This window comes from Apteryx rowi, unplaced genomic scaffold, assembly GCF_003343035.1.
Source record: "Apteryx rowi isolate R43461 unplaced genomic scaffold, aptRow1 scaffold_109, whole genome shotgun sequence".
NCBI lineage: Eukaryota > Metazoa > Chordata > Aves > Apterygiformes > Apterygidae > Apteryx > Apteryx rowi.
In genome coordinates this window covers 1,535,446-1,559,852 of record NW_020447297.1, presented here as the reverse complement: position 1 = coordinate 1,559,852, position 24,407 = coordinate 1,535,446, and the positions used below count along the sequence as shown (strand labels likewise).

General features: G+C 37.9%; 1 protein-coding gene across 1 annotated transcript in view; it reads right to left on the bottom strand.

The window, feature by feature from the left end:
• Window positions 1-24,407, bottom strand: part of ADCYAP1R1 (ADCYAP receptor type I) — a 104,410-nt gene that overhangs the window by 5,479 nt on the left and 74,524 nt on the right. The window contains exons 11-12 of the mRNA XM_026072298.1: window positions 21,511-21,580; window positions 19,560-19,651 (exon numbers count right to left, since the gene is read on the bottom strand). Coding sequence (XP_025928083.1) covers window positions 19,560-19,651; window positions 21,511-21,580 — 162 coding nt within the window. The remainder of the gene's footprint in view (window positions 1-19,559; window positions 19,652-21,510; window positions 21,581-24,407) is intronic.

Below are 24,407 nucleotides of genomic sequence, written 5' to 3'. Positions count from 1 at the left end.
GGTAAGTTAAGGAGATAGATGGAGGAAAGAGAAAGCCAAAAAGCCGTAAAGCCTTCTGGAAAAGCTCCCTACTATTTCAATTTTAAATTTTCAATCTGGTTATATTTATATGATAGATTGCATGGAAGTTTGAATTTGCTCATTACATATGCAACTGCAAGTCACTGAAAGTGAAGGTTTAACTAATACACCTCCAAGAAGTCTTTGAGCATATCCAACACTAAACTAGAAATGGGATATTAGATCCTTGTTGGTGACCCTCAGTTATGCTTTGCGCACTGATGGTGATAAACACACAACAACCCTTGCCCTTAGAAGATACTAAATATCATGAGATTCATTTGTGATGTGCACACCAACTCTCAAATCTCAAGTCACAAACCAGAGGACATAGTTCTTGTGAATTATCAAGTTAGTCATTAACCAAAAGGGTTTTTTCTGTTTTTTATTTGCTTTTTTTAAACACGAGAGAGAGAAAACCTTGGAACAGGTTGATAAGGAGCATACAGAATCTCCAACTTCGGTGATTTCTAGAAAAAGGAAGTGATACAGGACTGACCTAAAGACCTTTCAAAGTCCCTTTTAGTCCTTTTTCTCCATGGACGTGTAACCAGATGAATGAAAAAGAACAGAAAAGTTGTGGAAAAGATTATAAAACAATACTATCTCCATAAACAAAAAAGTATGCAAGGCATATAACGGTGTCTTAAACTAGCCATGGATTACAAAGAAATCAAATGAGATAGTAAACTGGACAAAGAAATATCATTTCTCAAAATCAGCGATCCTGTATATACAGAATTAATAAAAAAAAAAAGAGATAACATTTTGATTGAAAAGTCTGAATGTATTTGCCTATTAATATCGTGTATTTCACCTCATTCATAGGGGATTAGGTTTAGAAAAATACAGAGGAAGACTTTTTCTACGACCCGTTTTCTGGCATTAATCATATCTGCTTATTCATGCAATTAGCTTGCAGGATCTTTAAATACAATGTCATCCTCAACTTATTTGAGATATTGTCTTCAGTATTGTCATAAAAGTCATCAAGAAAATACAGAAAAGTAAAAAATAGCACATCCTGAACATTATAGATGATTAAGTTCTATGAAGAGGAAAAAGATCTTGGTAAGAATGGCAAGAATAACCTTAGAGGTTATTAAGGGTTGTGTGGATGATGATGAATTGTGTTTTTTTCACGAATATTAGGAAGAAATAGGACTTAAAGGAGCAGCTGTGAGACAAGAAAGATTATGTGCAGTGGTGAAATGAAGATGTTAAAGATAAGAATGCATTGAAATTCTCAGCTGAGGAGCAGCCACAGATACTCATCCTCTTTTCTTTACACATTCTCCGGGACAAGCAAGGAACTCAGATCCAAGAGCTCTGAGGACAATAATCACTCAACTGGGCTTAAAATGGCTGTTTAGAAGAGACATGTTCTCCAAGAGATGTAGCAAAAAACATATTTACATTCCACCAGGGAGAGAAATGTCTCAAGGTTACTTTAAAAAAGTAAGGCATTTTCCAACATTTATTGAAGGTGACATTCAATTGTTCTCCTGCTGTTTTCCTCTAAAATGACTTAAAAATGAAATTCTCTCCAATAGAATGACTATGAAAGTGGACCTTCCAGAAAGTATTAGTCCAAAAAGACACAGATAATGGTGTCCTCTGTTTTTCCTCACTTTTGTTTTGAGGATACGGAAAAACACCTTTACAGTAAAAGGGAATAGAAAATAGGAGAGTCCTCTGACTTTGAAAAATAGGTCCCCTACATCAGGGGACCCGAAGCTAAGGAAGTTATTGTATGAGGACATTTTTGCTTGTCATTCTTCTTCCTGTCTCTGAGATAGAGGTGAAAAGGAGAGTGTGAAAGACTTAGAGCTTACTCTTCCTTCARTTCCAGCTAACCCCTCTGCACTGAAGATGTGTCTTGTGCTATTTCTCCCGGGACTGTGGCTGCTTCTATTGGACTAATCAGAAAATCATGTAGCTTAACAAAAGCTGTTGTAACTTATATATAAGATTTGATGGATGCTATTAAAATAAAGATAAAATACACAGTAACTTTTACTCTCTCAACAGTTTTTCACCTTGGGCTTAGAGGGTCTCACCTATCAGTATCTTTGAGACAAAATACCATAGACTGTCAAAGGCTGCAAAAGATCTGCAAAGCTATAGCCTTTGAAGGATTATGTAATTGTTGTTATGCTATCCGGGTCTGCTTCTTTGAAGTAAGAGAACAGGTCAGTTTAAATGCTGAGCCTTAACTGGAATTAATCTGATCAAATACAGACTTTTACAGTGAAGACATCAAGGTSTGAACTAGTCATGTAGAACAAGATTCATCTCACCTAAGTTTGGACATACATGCTGTAGATATCTATATTTAAATTATTAACGTAATGTCTTTAAAGCCAATGCAGAGAAACAGCCACTTTTACAGAAGAATTCTGGCCTGATGTGGATGTGTTATCTCTTTAAGGTGAATCCTGCTGTAGACTCCATCAGATACCTACTGATTGCATCCTTTGATATATATTGACTAGTTTAAAGTAATTAGATACCTACAAAGTAGACATCATTTTTTATTTAAATTAATTCCACACCTACACTTGCTTTATTGTCAATGAAGAGTAATAGGCATTCATAAGGATGAATCATTTCTTCCTAAGGAGCTTTTAAATGGGTCAGCTATATCACACCTCATCAGAAGCCTAACAGTCTCTTCATTGACTACAAAAGGAATTTAGGCTGAGTTTGTCCTACGGAAAGCTGCACTGTTGACTTCTAAAACTCAGATTAGAGGAATCCCACATCTTGCCCCAAACTTGGTGAGGAATATGTAGAAAATTAATAGTGACAATATTTTAAATAGAAGAATAAAGAGCAAACCATGAAGATGCAGGATGCCATTAGTAGTAAAATGCTTGGTAAGGTTGGGATTTAATAAACGTATCTATTTTATCTAGATGATGTTAAACATAGTTAACATGTGACTTTCAAGAAACTCAGTTGTCTCCCTGACAGGTACTTCTCCTATCTAAAAGATTAATTAGGTGTGTAGGATCACTTTTGAAGACTTGAGGTAACACCTAAGCACAGTAATTGATTACAGCTTTTCTCCTGTGTAAATCACATTTTCAGACTAAAGACTTTAAAAGCTGTGGAGGTGTATTGAGATCTTCATACTTTGACACAAAAAATAAGGTTTAATTACGTTTATGGGATAGTATGCAGGCAGTTTTTTTCTGGCTTCCTGGCTGTGTTGAATACATCTTGCCATTGGCTCGATAGAAGATTTCACTTTGGAGAGTTTTCAGTCTGACATCTTTCTAAAATATTGAATTTACTTAGTGGGAAATTTGTTTTTCTGCAAAGGCACTGTAAGAAGCTTCTGCTGCATCAGGATGTAGATTAAGTGGTAAGCTTCATATTTAAAACAGTCTCCTCCTAAATGTAGGTCCAATTTTTCCTGACTGGTAAAATGCTTTTGGTCTTTGAGCTTCTCTGGGCTTAGAAAATTGACTTTCTGGCTACTCTTGTCTCCTATTGTGTGTTTCCTCCATCTGCTATTGTACAATGTCAGTCTGACAATGTCAATCTTCTGACAGCTTCACTACTCTGTAGTGACAAAAACACAGAACAAGAAAGATTTTTTTCATGCTTAAAATGGGTCTTGATGGCTACCAAACATAATAAAATACGCAGCTATGAGTTATGACCACATCTTCTTCTGTTCTTTAATGGTGACAAAGGTAACTATTGACTACTCTCCAGCAAAATGCTATACTTGTGGATCAGTGCAGCAGGACGTCTTTGAAAATATTGATTTTCACTCAGAAGACTGCCATAAAATGCAAGAGAAATTTCAGCAGAGAACATAGAATCTAAGAGATTTCTGAAAGGTACGTCTCGTCTAACCTAATCCTGTGGACTTCTTGTACAAGTAACCGAGTGAGATGCACTATGGTAAAGTGATTAATTCATAAATGTCTCAACTAAATGGCATTAGTTCACTTTTTTTGATGCTTCACTCTCCATGGGCAAATGATGGAGCTTTGATAATGATTTCAAACTAGGTACCTAATATTTAGATATTAGGCTAACCTTAGATAGAACTGGCCCTGATGATCTCCTCACCCCTGGATATGGATATAAGTTGTTCTACACCAGATGATAGTCTGATTCGCTCACTCCTGCCCTATCACAGTCGTTCTAGGAAACTTTCTAGTCAAACATTTCCTCTCCGTGTGACCAGAGCTCACCTCGTTAATGTATAATTAGGAGTAATTGTTAACAATTGCTATACACACATTCAAGGATATAAGTGATTAAAAAATCTATACAAGTCATTGAAAGACACCCAGTTACAGAAGAGATTTGGATCAGAGCTGGAAACTACTGTCCAAAACCATAAATAGCATCAGCAATAATTTACGAAATTTCACACAAATAACCTTAAAATCCTTGATCGTGGCGCATCAGCAAAAGCACAGAACAACAAAAAATTCTACATGCAACAAGAACCAAATGAGCGCTTGCTCTCCAATTACTACCCCTCTGCTAGTATTAAATCATTTCTTTGCAACATGCGTCATACAAACACAGTAATGTCACAGGATTGCGTACACTTACAGGGTAATGGTTGATAGTTCTGACATCTTGCAAGAATGCTGGTTAGCCCTCTTAGGCTTACAGTAGCATTTCTGAACGCAGCTGCTAAATATGACAAGATTAGCATTTTTTTCAGCATATTGTGAACAGGCCAAGGTATGACAGTTTCAACACATTTATGAGACACGTCACAAAGATGGAAAGCGGACATGACGGAATGAAATTATAGCACAAACCAGCTGCTTAATTGAAGCAAAAATAATAAATAAATAAAAAGCACTGGATGTTGCTGGCAATTGTGATGTGTTGATTCACAGATAAGCCAGAGATCGAACAACCTGGAGGCAGGTGGTCAGCTTTAGTCATCAAAAATACACGTGACCTTTGCAGCCTGATAGTGTACAGAGTGTAACAGAACAATATATTAAATGAAAATTGACTGCACGCTTGTGGAGAACAATTAACTAGTAACATAAACTTGTAGAATGGAAATTAATCTAAGATGGAGTTGGATTAGATGTTCCTCATTTTCATATCTAAATACCCAACATGTGAATAACTTCTTTTTAGTGGAGAGTGCTAGTATGGACACCAAGAGTGATTCTCAGCCCAGCTTCCTTCATATAAGGGGATGGGAGTTCAGTATGAAAAATGCATGTGCAACTGCCAGTCCAGAGGTACTTCCTATTTTATGTCACACTCAGTAAGACAGGTGTATGCCTCTAAAAGCAGCAGGCACATATACTGTAGCCCAAGACCATAACCTCTGCGTGTTGTGTTATAGCAAGAGCTGCTATGGAGAATGGGGTCTTTACATTTACAGTTATCTGTTGAGAAGGGTAGTCTTGTAACGATTTGGTAAAGTTTTTCAAGAGATCTGAGGGACAGAAGGATAGAGGCTTTGTACATGTTTTGCCAGGCTGAAAACCACATGGAAATTGAAAATACTACTTTCTTGTTGAAGTTTGTGGGAAGATTTCTATTTGCTTTTTGAACATGTGGGTTTTTTTGGTAGGATTCACCTTAGGGAAAGTTAGATATTTACAGTATAGATTTCTATCTGGGCTGGACATCCTTGGCTACCTTTAAAACCATCAGAGAGAATGCGTAGTCAAGAGAGAAACAGACACTTTTGGGGCAGGGTATTTTAAATATCTACTTTAGGACGGGATGAACAGCACACCAAACTCCTTTGAGTACCTTGACTAGATCTCCACTGAATATAAAGGAGACTAGGATTTTTTTTTTTTTAACGGAATTGCCTACAAGGCAAATGTCTATATTTATTCAAACGAGTTATACTCTCTTTCTGTTGCACAGTATATGACTTCTGTTCACCTAGCCATAGACAGAAGATGTATTTTATAAACCGAACAATAAAGTAGAATGAATTGAAGAAACAGATTATACTTCTCTCTGCTGTTAACTCTCTTAAGCCAATCCCATTCACTAGAGTTTCTCTTTCCCTTTTGGGTAATCAAAAGCTGACAGTTATGTTCTGAGTGTAAAATATTTATTAGAGATGGTAGCATAAGAGCTGGGAAGAATACAATATTGTGGGATGTACACATCCAGCAAATAGAAGAAATAATCATCTTTCAACTTGTGAATTGAACCTCGCTTCTTCAGGGTGATGCTGAGGAAGTAAATATGAAAATGATGGTGTTACTTTTACAGAATCACTGCTCTGATAAATTTTTGCACTGCCTCATATAACATGTCTGATTTTGCAGAGCTGAGCTGTGAATTAAGACTGATCAAGAACAAGGATTCAAGTTTTAAAGACATTTTCTTTTTACTTTGACTGAGATTTTCAAAAGGAGCAATAGAGTTTGAATATCTCACTCATTTTTTGATCACCTGAGTTGAAACACATTTTATCAGACCAATTTCTACCACAAGACTGATGCTCAGCATGCGCTGAAAAACAGTGCTTATTAAGGTATTTTAAGTTACATAACCTGAAACACCTAAAAAACAATAATTGCTTTGAAAAATATTAGTCATGCAGTGTTGTAGGGTGTCGTTTTCTTCCCTGGCATGCTTAACGTTGTGGTAGCAATGTGGAAAAAAAAATTCTCACCCACATTTCCTCTATCRATTATGTTCTGTTTCTTTTGTGGTAGGGATCGACTTTCCTTTATAGGTATTTCTAGTGAGCAGAACTAACATGTCCTTGTTTGTTTGTTTGCTAGAATTATCAAAAAGATCAGACTTGATTCTGAAAATAATATCTGAGAGTTAACTGCTATTCTACAGCCAGTGTGGGGAGGTTCACATATTGGTTTTTGGTGAAAAACTTCTGTAGCATTTCATAGGAAAATGTTACTATTTCACTGCTGTTAGTTTGTTGAGTTTTTTTCCACCATCCTATTTAATTTAAATAGACTTATTTTCCTGATGTTGGACACTATAAGGCGACCCAAAATGTTTGAAATGTTTTTTTTCATCAAAGCAGAAACACTGGAGGAAGATAATGAAGAAAGAGAGCAGAGGCAGAGAAGGCGGGAACTAGAAAGAATGGGAATGAGAGAAAAATAGCTGAATAAGAGAAAAATTATATAAATGAGATTATGGATGTCAAGACATTACATGAATTAGGGCAGGATCCTCAGACCTCTGTAGGCACACACAGAATGGAACTGGTGACATCTAACTATACCCATCTAAGAGGAACCTAAACTGAGCTCTCASCTTTAGCTCACTCAATCATGGAAAGAAATGGGCATTTCCAGAGGCTGAGTTGACCTACGTAACAGAGGTGTCTAAGACATATGGGATGCGTAGTCTAATGGAGGTGCCCAGGTCTCTAGGTTTGACCAATAGACGACGACTAGACTATTAGACTATTTAGATTCAATACGAGACTTTAGACAGCTAAAGGCAAACAAGCTGAGTCTCACCGCATGTGTCCTGTGCATGGACTGCAGCTGCCTCTGGGAGGAAGAGGGAGGGTGCTAGGGTGGAAGGGGAAAGAGAAAGTTAAATAGTCCCAGGATGAAATGAGTGATGTTTGATGCGGCTGAAGACCATCTTGTCAGGTTGAACACCTAGACGTCCGGCAAGATAATGCAAATGAGAGAGTAAAAAATATGAGGCAAAGGTAGTTGCAATTCAATTGTATAGCTTTTGTAGGCTTTTCATAGGTGCTTAAGAGCAGTAAAATGAGTATGCCAATTCACAGGAATGAAGTTATGCTTTGTTACCAAGGCCATGTAGATCCACAATGAAAAAGATCAAGGTTCTGCATTTAGGTCATTAATAGCACACAGGGAATGGCAGAGTTTGTGGGTTGTCTCAGAATATGCTGAAGGTGGAGCCTTAGGGAAAACACAACAAAGGTAGAATTTGGTTTGTACAAGTTAAAATTGTGCCTTKTTAAGAATCTTTGTGCACCCTGCTCAAACAATTCCCTGTAACCTCACTGCAAATAGCATTGGCAACTTGTCATTCATAAACACATGGCAGTAGGAGAAGGAATGTAGAGAAAACATATTGAAATAAAATGCTGAAGATACAGTAAAATGTTAACCAAGGTGAAAGTAGGAAGTCTGTACAGGAGAGAGAAAATTTTGAAAAATGCAGTTATACCATCTGTTATTTATGCTACGTACCTCCTTACCTATGGCTGGTATTGCTATGGGCAGGGGAATTATTTTCCTTGATATCCAATTCCTAAGGATTTCCTGAAGCTAGGCTTGTTTCCCGGTGAAAATGCAAACTACTTTTTCAAAAACACTGGACTTGCAGATCAGATATAACCAGTCCACAAAATTGAACTCATTTTATGAGTAGAAAAAAGAGTTGATGATGATTACAGAAGTCCATCCTGCCCCAGGCTTGACTGTGGGCACTGATGCAATGCATGCAACTACGCTCCTGTCACCCAGCTCTTTCAGACACAGAATAAAAAGCATGTGTGCGTCCCTCCAAAATATTTATTTAACGGCATCTCATCTGACTGTGGAAGTCTACAATATCGATATCTACCTCTTATCTGTCACCCCATGCTCCCTTTGCAGTCAGTGGATATAAACAAACAAAAAAGTGAGATTCATCCAACCTTAAACATCTTCTTTAGAATGAAATGAGTTGTACCAAGGATTTTATTCTGGGTAGACTGGGTAGACCTCTACTGACAGTAGAAGGAGTCCAATATGATTAGCTTATTTAGATAGGTGCATCCCACTCTGTCTTGCTAAAAGTACAACCACTTTTTTTTGCACTTCATAAAAACGGCAACTCTGTTTCTCTGCTGTTCCCTTGAAAACATGTCCAAAAGTCCCAGACACACTAGCTGTTGTCAAAGTCCTAGTCTATTTACCTATAGCCCTACTTTTCCCACTACAACCTACCAATCCAAAAGCCTTGAGAGATTTGAGGTATTCCAAGACCCTCTTCTCACACCTAGGAATAACCTGAAAACAAGTTTAGAACAACAAGACAAACCACATGTGAAATCTCCTTTACAGCCCTTTTCCAAAACCCATTAAAATCACTTAACTTTAATGGGTAGTAGAGGTCATTTATCATCTGAATTTGTGGTCTTTAAGGTCTCTTCTATTGGTTTAACATGTGAGGTCAGTTTTGTTCTTCTCTTCTTTGTTCTGAGTAGATGTGTCTTACACAGATCAGTGGATTTTTTTTTTTTTTCAGTGATTTGGAGGAACATAAAGAAGATTTGTACTTTCGGTATCTATGTACTGGCAAAGTCAAAGAACATCTTCAAGCTGAAAGCTGAAAGGCATGTGGGAAAACTCATGAGGTTCTTTTGTGATTTTTCAAAGCTCCCATGTTATAGAAGATGTACAGTATAATACTCTACATAAGCGTACATCTTAATTCCACCAAACTTAGATATAATCCATTATAACTGAAATCTAGCATGATAGTTATAGCTAGAATTTGACATGGAAACTGTGTCTGTGAGGAAACCACCATCACCTACACAGAGGCTGAGGCTGGCTTATCACTTGCAGACTATAGCTGCATTTGAAAATGAATATTTAATAAATATGTATTAAAACTGGAATTATTTGTCCAAAAATCCTGAGTTTTGCTCAGAACTGAGGCTTGAAGATGAGTGGTCAAGCAAAGCCAAAAAATCAGCTCTACACTGGTCATTTTCAGTTTTGTTGGCATCTATAGAATGGGCAGACAAAGAAGGAGAAAGCAATTGCTGTGTGCAGGGATGAAAGAATGAAAAGGTAAAGATTAATATTTAGTTGTACTCTAGAGAAGAAAACTGTTGGTAGAAAGAAAAATAATTCAAGCAAAGATCTACTTTTAATGAGCTGTAACATCGATGTTACATATACTTATCTTTCCTATATATTAACACCGGAGAACCTATTCTAACAAACTAGATTATTATCACTTACCCCAGAGCATAGTCTATTGTCATGCATAATGGAATAATTCTGATGGAGGTATATTAACATAACTTTTGGGTAAAGGACAGTAGCATGTTTAGTGAGAAAAAATGTACTACACCAAGTGATATTCTTAAATGAGTTTGAATTTAGGTTTGCTGTTTGAAATGGAGAATACGCATGTTCAAATCCAGCCATAAAAATCAGAGAATGTGATTAACTTATGCCTCACTGTCCTTAAAACAAACAAACAAACAAAACCCACAGAGAATTTATTGTCCCAGCCTGGCACAAGAAGTAGACATTCAAACGTTATAGACAGGTCTTAGCCCTGTCAGTCAGCAGAGCTCACCATTGGTGTAGCTACACCGTRTTTATATAATTTGGAGCTCCGAGGCTTCAGTTAGCTTGTTTTGCCTCACCTGCCTTACACTTTACATGGTATCCCTGCAGACAGTGGTCCAGGTTTCATCCCACCTCTCTAACCCTCTCTGATGAAAAATGAGATTGCTGCCTCAGTTGCAAAGGCCTGGGCTTGCGGACTTATGATCATATGAACAATCCCAGTGATTTCATTGGAAATACTGAGGGGAATTACAGTTTGGAATATTTCTCAGTAATGGTACAGATGCATAGCAATTGGATTACTAGACTATTATATGAGCTGTATGCACAGTCTTAGATTGCCCCAAACACRAGGTAAAACACATTTGCTTAAACCATCATCATTGAGACTGAGTTCAGTATTAAACCACTGTGAGCTGGCGGCCTTTGAGTTTGTGTCCATGATCTCCATGGCAGAAGGAATTTATTCTTAGGCAATTACCAATTATCCAGTCAACATCACACAGTTCCTTTCATGCATATCATTAGTGAGAGCCTCGCAAGAAGTTCAGCCTTCCAGATCAAAAAACCTTCCGCACTGCAACAGCACCGTCTTTCTCGGCCCATCCATTCCTCTAACGAATACGTGCTTGTTTAGAGCGCCTCCAAATAATCTTCAGACATAAAACCAAAACCACTGGATGTGATGCATGTTAGCTGCTGAAGTGAGGCACAAGAAGTCAATGACAAGGAGAAGCAGAGACACTAAGGGGAAATTAAACTCCTCTTGYTCTCGGTATGGTAGATGCAAAATGTGAATGGTAGCAAAAAGGAAATGGAAGACCATGAATACTGCTGTGCAGCAAGCTCTGAAGGAAATTCAAAGCATGTTTAAGATCAGAGATGTCAGAATTATTCCCCATTCTCTGCAGTCTAGTAGCAACTGCTGCATGACCGATTGCTTTGACTCCGTTTTTACCTTTACACTAAGTAACTGATTCCAGGAAATGAGAGTGGAAACTGTTTTGGGACAAGTAAAATTCAAAATCTCTCCCTTTCAGCCTAACAATACATGCAAAACAACTAACATAGTTATGAGCAATGTACGAAGGAAAGGGAGAACAGCCAGAATGGACAACTTGGATGCTCCCAAGTTAGCTCTCAGTTTGAGATTTCTGAAAAATGATCGGAATCTCAGAAACTGCTGAGATTATCTTCCATAGTGAGTAAGCTGTCCTGATAAAGGATATACCACCTCTACTTGCTTTTGGAAATCTTGGCACCCAAATCATAACTCATGAAGTTACAAGGCCTTTAGCACAGAACATTTTCTAGTTCTGCTGATCTCAATGGCAGCTGAAGCTTACCAATGTAGATCAAAATTGGATTATTTACTTAGGTGAAGTGCAGTGACTTCAGGAATATATTTAGGAGATTTGTTCTCCATTTTCTTTAGGAATCCTACTTCATTTTTGCTAATTATGAAAGTCAAGGGTTTGACAAGTTATAATATTACAGAGAATTTGGTTAAGTTTATTTAAGTTGATTGCTAATTAAAGTAAGAACCTTTCTATTGTGCACATTGCTAAAGTATGTGAGGTGCTTTAAAAAGCAATGATAGAATAACTTTATGTATGTATACCACTTCAAACATTGGATATGTATGTATAAACCTATATTTACATAGGTGCCCAGGCATGGGACACAAAACACACATACAAATCACACTGGCTTGAGCCTTCAGCTGTTCCTTACCAATGATGGGAGTCAAGACAGAAGCTTTTAGGTACAGACTTTCAAAGATATTTGGGTCCTAAATATCCAGACGTATGCTACTAATATTTCAACAGGAATTTAGAAGACACTACTTAGATTTTTGGTGCCTAAACCTCCTTTGAAACAGAGCTGTTAGGACTAATCCAACCCCTGCTGGAAATGTTAAAAGTGTATTGAACTGCACCTTACTGTTTGTTCTTAAAAATCCAGGAGGAACATTCCTATAAAGAGCAGCTCACTGCTGAATCTGACATGGCAATGTCTTCTCCCTCACTGACTGGCACATCTGCTTAATTTTTCTTGAAAAGGACCAAAGTCTAACTAAGTCTGTTAGTGGCTTCTCTTTTAATGCAAACATGTTCTTTTCCAGTTCATGGCTTGCTTTTCTAACAGATGAAAAAAAAAAAAATCTGTGGCTTTTGCTAATTTGGTACATAGTCTGTGGACGGAGAACTTCATTCTTTAAGGCTGACGCAGATTGTAATGGATTCAAGTGGAAGATCTGAGTCACCGTTAGAGAACTCTTAATTATGAATACTAGGTTTTAAATCCTTCATTTTAAAAAAAAGTGAACTGATTCACATATCACATATAAATCACAGTTATATCCTTTTCTCTYTCCATACATTCATTGAAACCATGAAATTGCCCATAAAGATACTTTACAGCAACGTGCACAAATAGTGTTTAAAGGCAGGGTCATCTTATTTTTCATTACTATTTCAAAATAGAAAATAACAGCAATCAGTCTCCGTTGTACAGGTATCTCCTGTTCAGGTTAAGGCTATGACAAGAGACTTACAGGCTAACCACTTTCTAAGGTTTTTGAAATAACAGAAGCAGAACAGCTGTTAACATTGCATACATCACAGCTGATCCTGTAACTACAAGAAAGAAGTTATGTGCTGTGATCAATGATTTAAAGATCAGAGCCTGCCRAAGCTCTAGTAAAGCACTGGTATGTCATTGTAAATGCATGGAATTTCCTTTAAAAATATAGATCCCCTCTTCTGGAATATCCCTCTAGCAAGTTAACCATGAAATGACAAAACCACATTCAAGGTGGACATAGTTTTAGGCATGTTCCCACCATCATTATAAGAATAAAAAAGATGCATACCAGATGAAAGGACAACCTTGAAGTTAGGAAGCTAGATTTGACATTAGAAAATGTAAGTTCAAGTTCCTGTACTTGCCGCAGGCACCTGCGGTGATTTTGTGTAGCCCCCGTCTGGTACATCAGACCATCAGCTGTTCATTGGGAATAAGAGCTCAGAGGAGCACTATAAAAACACTAAATATTGTGAGTCGATGCGATTTACAGTAAGTGAGACCACAGCAATTCTATAGATAAGTAATCAAAGCAGGCTAGGGTTTTCAGGCACTTTCTCTGAAAATAAATAAATCCCTGTGTAATTATATTCTTGTTAACTATGATACTACAGCCTACATGATCTTACATTCCTAAGACATACTTTTTTTCCCCCCAATCCCTAATTGAAAAGATTTGGCACAAATTAAAACTAAACTTCCCCCTCCCAGCCCCCAAAACTAAAAAAAAAAGAAGAATCAAACCCACACCCAAACCCATCCAAAAAAATAATAATTTGTCTTGGGAAATGTAAACGGGAAGTATAGTAGTTGTGAGTGAGAACATATTCTCTAGACTATTATATAAATTCAGCAATGGTTAATCTTAAAAATAATCAAAGTAGCAAGCATCTGCTTTCCTAGTATTTCTTAGGAATGAGAACTAGGACCTTGCTGATCATGCACTGATGCCAGATGTTCATTGCCTATGTTTTCCRTTGTCTTTTCTTGTGATAGAAAAGGATTAGACTGGGGACACGAGTCCCTTTCATTGCTGGATTAGTGGACATTCCAGCACTCTGATAGTACCTCATACAACGTAACACCTGGGGTTAAGAAGTTAAAATGCCATGCTAACGAATACACCATTCATCAAACATCTGCCATTTTCTTGTCGGAAATGAGACTTTTGCCGTGAAGACCCTGGCGATACTTATTAATGCCGGTAGTCTGAGCACTTGCAGCAAGACAAAGCGGTAGCAGAATGAATCACTGCGTGTCCAGTGACTTTGTAGGTGAACTGCAGAGGAGTGTTGTTTACCAAAACACTTGTGTTAGAACATTGCTTCTGCTGCCCTAACCCTCTAGGTTGCACCATATGTAAAATCATACCTACCTATGATATATGCCATGTTTCTCCTTTCTTTCCAGCAAGATGCTGATTGGAGGAATGACGTAGACCTGAATTAGCTAGATATATGTGGGGTTTGTTTTCTTTTCTTTGAGTTTTCAACATGTGATACAAGATTAAGGATGAAGAATCTGTTAAAGCAAAAGCAGAAACAAGCCTTCCCCTCCCAAGTTACACTATGCGCGTTAAGTTGAAGAAAAAAAAAGAAAAAGCTTTTTCAGTCAAATATGCTTTGATCCTTGCTAATGGATGAATAAGCAAAGGCTTGATGGAGACGTGTGCGTCTTTTTAGTTTTAAGGATTATTCCAGCATGCATCTACATCATGCATACCTACGGACATATTTACTATAGTGATTTATGGTAGTGACAACCTTAGATGCTCTTCTCTCTGCAATGAGGCTTTCAGCAAAGCAACAGTGCTTGTGAAAATAATAGCCTGGAGGTTAACTTTGTGTAAGCATTTCTATAGGAGTATGACTTTTTTGGGTGAATGTACTCCCTCTACAACATCTGAACCAAAACCAGGGTGCCTGAAAGCAGATTCCGACATGTCATGTTACACACTATTGGCTGGGTTTCTCACAAGAAATGTAATGATATCTTGGAGGATAAACTTACTAACCGTTTTATTAGTTATTAGTATTAACTTCAACTCCAGTTCAGGGACTGATGCATGAAAGCATGTGCAAATAATGTGGGCTCGACGTGACCTGCTTTGTGCTGAGCCATCCATGGTAGGGTTGTGAATATGCATTTGCCATCCACAGAAGTGTGAGTGCACTTTGGATTTAGGGACTTCTGCTAGGTGCTTCTCGGCTTTCACCCTATGGTGTAACAGTGGCCCTGAATAACCTACTGCTTGTTCAAAGTGTTTACAAACTGCACAACTAGAGATTTCCAAGAGTGAGGCAGAGCATGCATTCGATCTGGAAGCACGTTAAGTAAAATCTGTCTGGAACTTCTCATTCAGATTAAAATCTGTTGCATTTGCATTGCTGGGTTTGCTTTGGGCTGATGCTTAACTCAGCGGAACTATTCAGGACTGACACAAGATTAACTGAAAACAGAACATGGTCCAAGAAAAAAAAGTATGCAATGTGCACCTTTGGCCGTTCACTGCCAACTCTAAGAAGTAAATAATGATTGTGATGATTACTGGGAGGAAATATGAAAGCTGCTAAAGGTTCTCAGGGAAAAAATAAATAGAAACGAAAAAAGACTCTTAAAATTAAAAAGAACTTTAGCAAAGATGGCTTTTATTTTCTTTTTCTTCTCTTTATTTCCTACCTTGACTTCTTAGACATTTTTGATGAATCTAAACCTAGGCATTTCAACCATAAGGGGGAGTTTCTATCTAAACCATCACTAAAATCACTACAGAGTTATTGTTCTCTCAGGATCTGACACATTTTGAGCCATTCAATCTGAAATGGAATCGGCAGCATGCAGGCAGTTTCAAAGGGGAACTCAATGTGGGATGAAAGATTGCTTAGGCATGAGACTGGTAACGAATGACTGAACATACAGGCTGGTAAAATGGAAAGTAACAATCACTAAAGCATTTGACTGCTGTAGACAATCGTTAGGAATTAGCTAAACGTTTCCAAGATTGTGTCAGCCTAAAGGCAAAGGCTATTACCTATAATGATCATCAAGAAGGTTATTTAGGGAGAATGCCTGATATATATATATATTTTTTTTTAATGGGAGTAAAGCACTCAACATTGTGCTGCTGATTGTATACATTATTTTTATTWAAAAAAAATCAAATCTTGCAATCTCTAGTGGCTACCCTATATTAATTAAGCATCAGCTCCCCAGTAGTGCACTCTTCTGCAGTGTTCCTGTCATAGCTTGCAGCTCACTTCGGTAGCGGGGATTGTTAATGATGAATGCACTGTGGTAACGATATATAATGAATCTTTGGATTTAAGCACATCCCTAAGGCTTGTAAAGTAACATACAGGCTTAAGCGAGTTGCAGAATCATGACCGTACTGTCTACAAAACAGAACTATGTACAGATTTTCCTAACGAAATTCGTCAATAAGGGCCTGTACCTAACAGCGTATCATACAGATATGGAGAAAATAAATCCTCTCCAAAGTCAATAACCAAGTTTTTGTGTCTGAGCTTGTGGTTTTTTTATTTCTTTCCTTTTTTTTTTTAACTGGAATTCTTGAGTTACAGGTGGTTTGCACAAGTGTGGAAAGAGTATTGCTGGTATAGCAGACAACACAAGTGGTTTCTAACCATTGCTACATTAATTCAGAACCTGGTTGTAGGCTTTGTATAGGCAATTTATCTGGAGTGAGGAGTCAAATTTCAACATAATCTTATGAATTTCTAGTGTTTGAAGACTCTGAGGCAACAAAGCATTTCATCATGTGCCTCCTTCTAGTCCGATGGACACACAGGCACCTAATCACTACAAAAATTGCAAAACTCCCATTCCAGTTTCTTACCACCTGATTTGCAGGTATTATGCTCATGCTGAAGAAGCAGCAAGGGATTGTGTGAATATCTTTTATCTCCATGAGTAAAAAGACAGTTGGTGTAAATTAAACAACTGCGGAAATTTTAAGTTATCCTCTATGACTTTGTACTGAAGTGGATTCAGTGATGAGCACTCATCTGATGGTGGAGGCTCAGACAAGGCGATGAAACTTCCAGATAAAGGGTGGTTCCAGAGAGTGACACCAGTGTAAACCACAGTCACAGCTGCAGAGATCATATGCTATTACATCTGGAAACGGGCTGAGCATCTTTTCTGAACAGTGACTGGTTTGTCTCATATACTAATGGTGAAGTGTTTAAATTTGTTGTGGAATAAAGACCTGGATGAAGAGCTTGGTCTAATGGCATGACTTGAGTGGGGTCAAACTGCATTGTTTTTTTTTTTAATTATAAAGACTGTGATACTGTTGAATTCTATAGTGTCCAGCTGGATACCGCTGGGACAAGCACTTTGCTACAATGCTTTCTTTGTTTTTTTCTTTTTCTTCATGCCAATAATGTCTGTGGTTTCAGGCTGAGAATGGGGAGGCATTCTCATTTAACTTGGCATGTTTGAATTTAACAACGGGATTCTCAAAACAGTCCGTTAGCATAAAGAGATAAGGCTCAAACAAGTAGTTATTAGCATGCATCTTGTTTGGGGTTTATCAGTCTACTAAGCAAGGACTATTTGATCTGTATTTTGCATATTTGTGTGATAAAGAAATGAGTTTTAAGCATTTAATAGTTAGAAACAGCAAAACGGGACATGGAAAATGCTTAATATGGACCACAGTCTAAGTGCCACAGAGACTTCAATATGGTGACATAACCACGCTATGATCTATCTTTTTCCTCTGTTACAACAGCTCTCTTTTTACAGAATATGTGTGCATAAATACTTCCTATGCCTGGTGTATGTCAGTACAGACTTATTCTTTTCATTTATTTTTGTCGTTTCAGTGTGACATTTCTGTTGCTGAAACTGTTTGGATAAACAACACTCCACTTCGTAACACATACATAAATGCAAGATCAATTTATACACACCCATTTATAAAGTTGCAAAGAAATATGAAAAATAATGGCAGCGAATGAAACAGAAAATATGATGTTTTCTCTTGGTTTTGGTTGCTAACTATACACATAGGAAAAATATCAGTAAAACCCAGTCACCATATTGATCAGAAAATGGCAAGGACGTTTTATAGCCTCGTCAGATCATTGGAATTTAAGGCATGCTTTGCTTCATATGTGACAGATGTGCAGCAGACACCAAACATGCTCTTAGCAGGCTGTAATAAGAACTAGCTCTGCACATCTTGGGGGTTAATCACAATCTAAGACCCAGGGGACGACTTCCCAGAAGCACATACATGGGAAGTCTTCATGCAAACCATAGGCAAACCATGCAGGGGAGACAGTTAACCTATTCACTACKCTTTCTCCTGAGCTATATTTCCGAGAAATGTCCACCTGCAGAATGAATTTACAGAATTATCTATGTCTGTGGAAACACAGTTTAGAGCAAGCTTCAAGGGAAATACTTTCAGGGAGTGGATGTCTGACTGCGGAGAGGAAAACGGTAATGCAGAAAAATGTTATTGTTTCATGCAAATATAAATGAGACACTAGCAAGAAAGGGAGGGAAAAATAGGCAGCTGGAGGACAGTTTTTTACCTGAAAATGGTCATTTAGAATGATCACACAATTATACTATGGGTATAATAGAGTGAAATTGATCCCCAGACATATCATTTCAAAAACTAGCCCTACATAATAAGGGCCTTCTACTTTACCTTGATATATTTTATTTTTAATTAACGTTTTTGTACCTTGGATTTTTCTTTACTAGGGAGGGAAGCCAGTGCTAAATCAAAAAACCATAGTCTTAGCTATGTTTACCAGTGCTAGAAATTGCTACAGCCYATAAAAAATTGCTAAAGCAAATGTGTGTGGTGTTTAGGCTGCAAAGACAAGAAAACACCAAAATGTGCTGCAGCTTTCCATAGTTATAAAAAATAATGATAAAATTATTGTTATATGCAGAATGAATGCTTACATTCAAAACAGGTGTGAATGACAACCTTCTCAAGCTGCCAACCTCAGTCCTATAATGAGGTGGAAACTAACTAAAACATCATCAGCTTTAAAAAAATGGTGAAGTAAACCACAAACAAAGCTTTAAAACCTTTAAAATGGAAAATTTAAAGATCTGTTGTAAGCTTTTAAGCAATTCTGGGTATGTGGGGGACTTATGTARCTTATGTTGAATGGATTCAAAATTACCAGCAATAGGAACATATGTAACTTCAGGAGATCTTCCTAAATTGGAGTCTGGTCCAAAGTTCATGAAATCCTTTCATCAAATCTTATAGCTTTCAGTGAACTTTGGATCATGCCCTTCGTACGTATGAAGCACAGCAGACTGTCCTATGAATATAATAATATTTAAGCCTGGTCAGTATGTTAATTTCCAGACAACTGACCTGTGAATTAGCATTCATATTTATCCTTTTTTTTTCCAGGCTCTTTAAAGAAAGATAAAAGCCGACACTAAAATGCATTTTAGTGGCTTTTGAATTTGAAAGAAAAAAAAAAAAAGTAAAAATCAATCAAAGCATGTTAATAAGTCCTGTGACTCTTCCAAAAGTCAAATGAACTCAGCCAAGTTGTCTTTTTTGGATTTTTTTTTCCTATGTGTATATTAGAGATCTGAATTGATCACTGTTTTTTTCGTACTTACAAGTAAATGCTGGATTCATTGCCCCCAATATCAGGTGACTGGAGTTTCTGTACAAGTATCACAATTATGCCAATAAAAAGCACAAAGTTTATCTAGGGGAAAAAGAAAGGAAAAAATGATGACAATGCTATATTTTTTTAAAGTATGAGAATGAGACATTCATGGTGACTTCATGTCTCTATGGCCTTATTCTTCTCCAGACTTCACCCTAGGAGCTCTATAGGGTCAGGAGTAATGGGATAACTTTACAAAGGGCATATTGCCCCCTTTCCAGGCAAAAATACAAGCCAAAATAAGGAAGAATGTGTCTGGTTGCAAGCACCAGGTAAGACAAACATAAACTAAAAGGTTTCAACATTTGTTATTGCCAACCATTACAAGGAAGAAAAAGAAAGATCCCTGCACATCAAAACCATGCAACAAAGATCTCAGTAGTAAGAGGTATTGAGTATCTTTAATTCTCATACTCTGAACTAAGGCATCTCGCAGCCTAACAACAGCCATTAGCGGTTGCTTCAGCGACAATTTATTGTCTTCCCTTGGCTGAAAATCCCATGTTTTGCCACTTTTCCTTTTCTTGGCTGAATCTGTCCCAAGATGGCATGGACTCTAATGTCTTGTTTTTATGATCTTCTACATGTCTTCTTGTTTTGTCTCATCCTGGGCATCTGCTCCTTCATAACATCATCTCATTATAGGTACAGTTTTAAAGCTTTAGAGGTGAAGAGTAGAAACAATTTATTTTGATATTTTGGCTTCAGATTTGGCTGTCACTGACTCCATAATTTCTTAAGGCTAGAAGAAAACACTATGAAATTTAAGCTGGTCTCTTACAAAATACAGATATGCAACCTTTTAATCCTGTAAAGAGGCCAATAAACTAAAGCATCTCTGTCAGAGTCACCATCTCTATCAGAAGCATTTTTCTTCTGGATCTGAAGACTACAAGCGGATGGAGAAGCCCATGATTCCCTTGCTAGATTGCTCTAATGTTTGATGCCTGTGAAGGTAGCTGTTCTTTAAAGAGATGCCCAAGTCCTTAAGTGGAGAAGCAGCACATCTGATGAAGGCACCTACATGTATATAGCTATCTGTCATCTGCGTGTCTAATTCTCTCAACAGTGAATGGAAACCTGGCCAAAACTTTCACCGGAGTCTAGAGAGCAATTCAGTGTGCCCAAAAGTAGACCTCTATATGTAGTAATCCAAAGAACTTTTTAGATTGGCACTAACCATTTTGACTAAGGGATAAATTTAATTTCCTAAATGGAGGAATCCAATACCATTTGAAATTCCCATATTCTTTTGGGACAGCAGCTTAAGGCCAAGAAGGATATCTCAGAGCATCTCAGTTGTCCATACACAGGTATCGAGAGTCATTTGAGTCAAACCCAAGGCTTCCATCAACTGAAGAAAGTTTAGATACTTGCTGACAGTTGGACACCTTCTACTGTGTCCACAATACTATCATAAACCTAATACAACCTAAAATAAATTTACCTGCAAAATGAATTCCATCTTAAAGATGCAATTCGGTTTCCTAGACCATGGCATCTAGTGTCATTTCAAATGCCCTGAGGTATCCCATTTGGCCTTCAGCTGCCATTCCAAACGACACAGGACTCCCATATATCCCGTGTCATATCTGCCAACCCCATGCAAATGCCTATGGCCTTATTTATGGCATTTGGTGTCTATGTTTAAGCAGCTGAATAACTCCTTGTTTGAGTACTCTTTGCTTGCCACTAATGCAACACCATTTAGCTGGTATTTTAACCTTCTTTATAGGAATGGAATTGCCTGGCATTTTGCATGGGAAATCGTGGACATTCAGACAAGCTGTTGATTAGTGCAGCACAGCTGATGCAGCATAGTTGTAAAGCTGTTAGAAGTTGATCCTACCTTCCCCCTCAGAAGCACTGAAGAAATGTCTCCTCCGAGTGCTACTTACCATGATTGATCCAACCACAGGACCTTTGATCACCCACCATAAGGCAGTGTTGTCATTCATGTCCCAGCAGCTGCAATTACGAATGAAAGAATGGGGTGGGGAAAGAGAGGGAAAGAAAAAGATGAAGCTATGACAAGGAAATTAATAAAATTACCACAATTTCTGAGGAGGAAGAGAGAGGGAGGCTGATCTTGTACCTAAACTACTTTATTTGGATTCAAAAGGTAGTAACTCCTTAGTCTCTCCCTGGTGTAGCTTTCTTTTACAGCCTTTATCTAAAAAAAAMCCAAACATCTAAAAATGGCAATTTCAGCACTACTTCTGTGTCTTAAATTGCTAAACAGTTTAGACATTTTGGAAAAAAACCCTGTGCATGCTTCTGTATCTTCAGACACTACATTTGAAAATCTGTCCTTTAGGCCCAGATGATCTCAGACTTTTATTTGAGACACTTTAGTTAAGAATCTGGCAACCCAAGCAGCTCTGTGGAGGGGATAAAAAGACAGGGATGCCTCAGAGGGTAAGAACTGGATATTCCTAAGTTTGATGTCCAAATCACATGCCCAAGATTAACAGACACAAATGCAGGTTTCTGTCTCTGATGTAAGGACTCCAGTACATATCTAATACACCAGGATGGACTAGAAGCTGATCGTATTTACGTATAGCAATGGTTTGCCAGTCTTTGGGTGGGAAGTCATACCAAAGAACAGGGATTCATCTGAGAAAGTTCAAGTCCTGTAGAGAAGCTGGAGTCAGCTCCTGTGTCAGCTTTCAAATTGTCAGTAGCAACTGATCATAACTCAAATAGCATTTCTACCTGTGCATTTAAAATCTTCCTTCAGATTCACTAGAGGCTTCTGTTGAAGTTTATTTTATATAGGTTCATTTGGACATTCATTTGTAGAGAAAGCAAATGAGAGGAAGTTATACATATATATGTATGTAAATATATATACATATATATGTTTTCAGCCTTAGTATATTTTTAAAGCTAGACAAATAGTAATGATGAAAAAAATCTTATTCGCTGCCCCGCACAGTATTTTCATTACGACTCTTGAGTAATTAAAACATTTGTCAGCTACAAATTTTCTTTCATTCATCCCCACTTTCTTCCCTTCTAGAAAACATGAAATCCCATAAAAATGTCTACTTTGTACCTGAAATTTTGAGAAGGAGGGTTTCCCTCCCACTGGGACAACAGCCAGAAATCCTAGCAGTAGTTGTCATGGTGCATTGTTAGGTGCCAAATAACAGTTTGAAAGAACATATGGGAATAAAGCACTGCTGATCTTATGAGAGCTTAATGCAAATTTTATGTCATTTAAATGGCAGTCTGGCAGTATTTCATGGAAAAGTGAAAACCCCTAACTTTAAAAAAGACTATATACATGTATAAGTGTGAGGATTCAGAGCTAAAGTTCCAGCACCTGAGCACGTGTAAGAGAAATCCCAAGCAGCTGAGTGAGGTCTGGTTTAACAGTTTCCTCTGCAMTTATAAATGCAATATCTTATTGGATTCCGATAAAACAAACAGTAAGTGTATGTGTGGTGGCGTAAGTGAGAAGAGAGGAAATTTAGAGATGGGAGGTCAAAACCGCACAAAATCACATATTTTTCCTTCTATCTGCAAATCCTAGACACTTAGCCCCTCACCTCCCCGCCAAAATCTATTGGACTGATGGATGAGATTTTCAAATGTAAAGTAACATTTTTGAGTTACCTCATTTTGGATGCCCAACTTGAAATATTTGAAAGGGGACAAAAGTTCAGAGGCAGGGTACCTCCCTTCTTACCCCTTGTCTGGAAATCAGGCTCTTTTCAGTCATCTACAGTTGTATGACACAAAACAAAAGCACCTAAAATCACCAATTATTTTTGAAAATCTTGGTGCACATTTCTAAATCAGGTGGCTACTGCTGAAAATTCCCCATCATTTGCAAAGCTCAGCCTGTTGGCTTAAGACACACATTAATCCTACCCTGAAATTCTTTAGCAAGTTGACCATTCCTGAGAAGAATCTGGGCAAACGTTAATATTAGTTTAGCCATATAAATAGGCACCATTATACAACAATCTGTCCATGTCAAAATGTGAAATTAAAAGGGGTGGAATCTACCTGCTATAATTTCAGTCATCTATGTTGAAGACATCTACAACTCAGCTAGTTACCCTGGACCCCAATGAGGACAAATCAGCACGTGCAGATGTTTTTCCGCATTTTAAATGAGTACTTTAGGAAGAGACAAATCATTCCCCAGAAATACCTATTCCTCTTCTTTGACCTATTCCTGTCCTTTTACAGGGTGCCTTCCCAAAAAGCTCAGCTGACAGTTTCAGCCTTGTAGATGTCAACAGTGAGTCAAGTGAAGCCACACAAAGCCTTTTTTAAGGACTTCTTTGGTCCGGGCCCTGTGAGGTCTACTGGATGGATGCGGTGGAAGAAACACCACCTTCTCCTTAGACAAACATGATCAGGAGGAAAAATAAAAATAAGCAGTGCAAAACAAAGCAGTCTGTAAGATCAGCCAACAAGCTGCACTACGTAAACAGGCTCTCTAATTTCATTACCGATGTCTTGCTATGGTGGAGGTCAGGAGCATAGGATGCTTTTTCAGGAGGGGCGAAGGGCAGGAAGCCAGTGAGATGGGGGAGGGAGGACGCATGTCATTTCCGTTTGAAAAGGACAGAGTCTGATCTCTGTTACCTCTCTGGTGGACGTCTGGAATAACTCCATTTAATTCAGCAGCACAGCTCCGGGTAAACAGACAGTTGCATTTATCTCCCCAGACCTGTCGCTTGCAGCGATATGAATCAGGAGCTGAAGTCAAGGGAGCTCTGCCAGCTTTTTAAGGAGTGAGCAAGAGGCGACTCAGACGCAGAGTCTATATTTT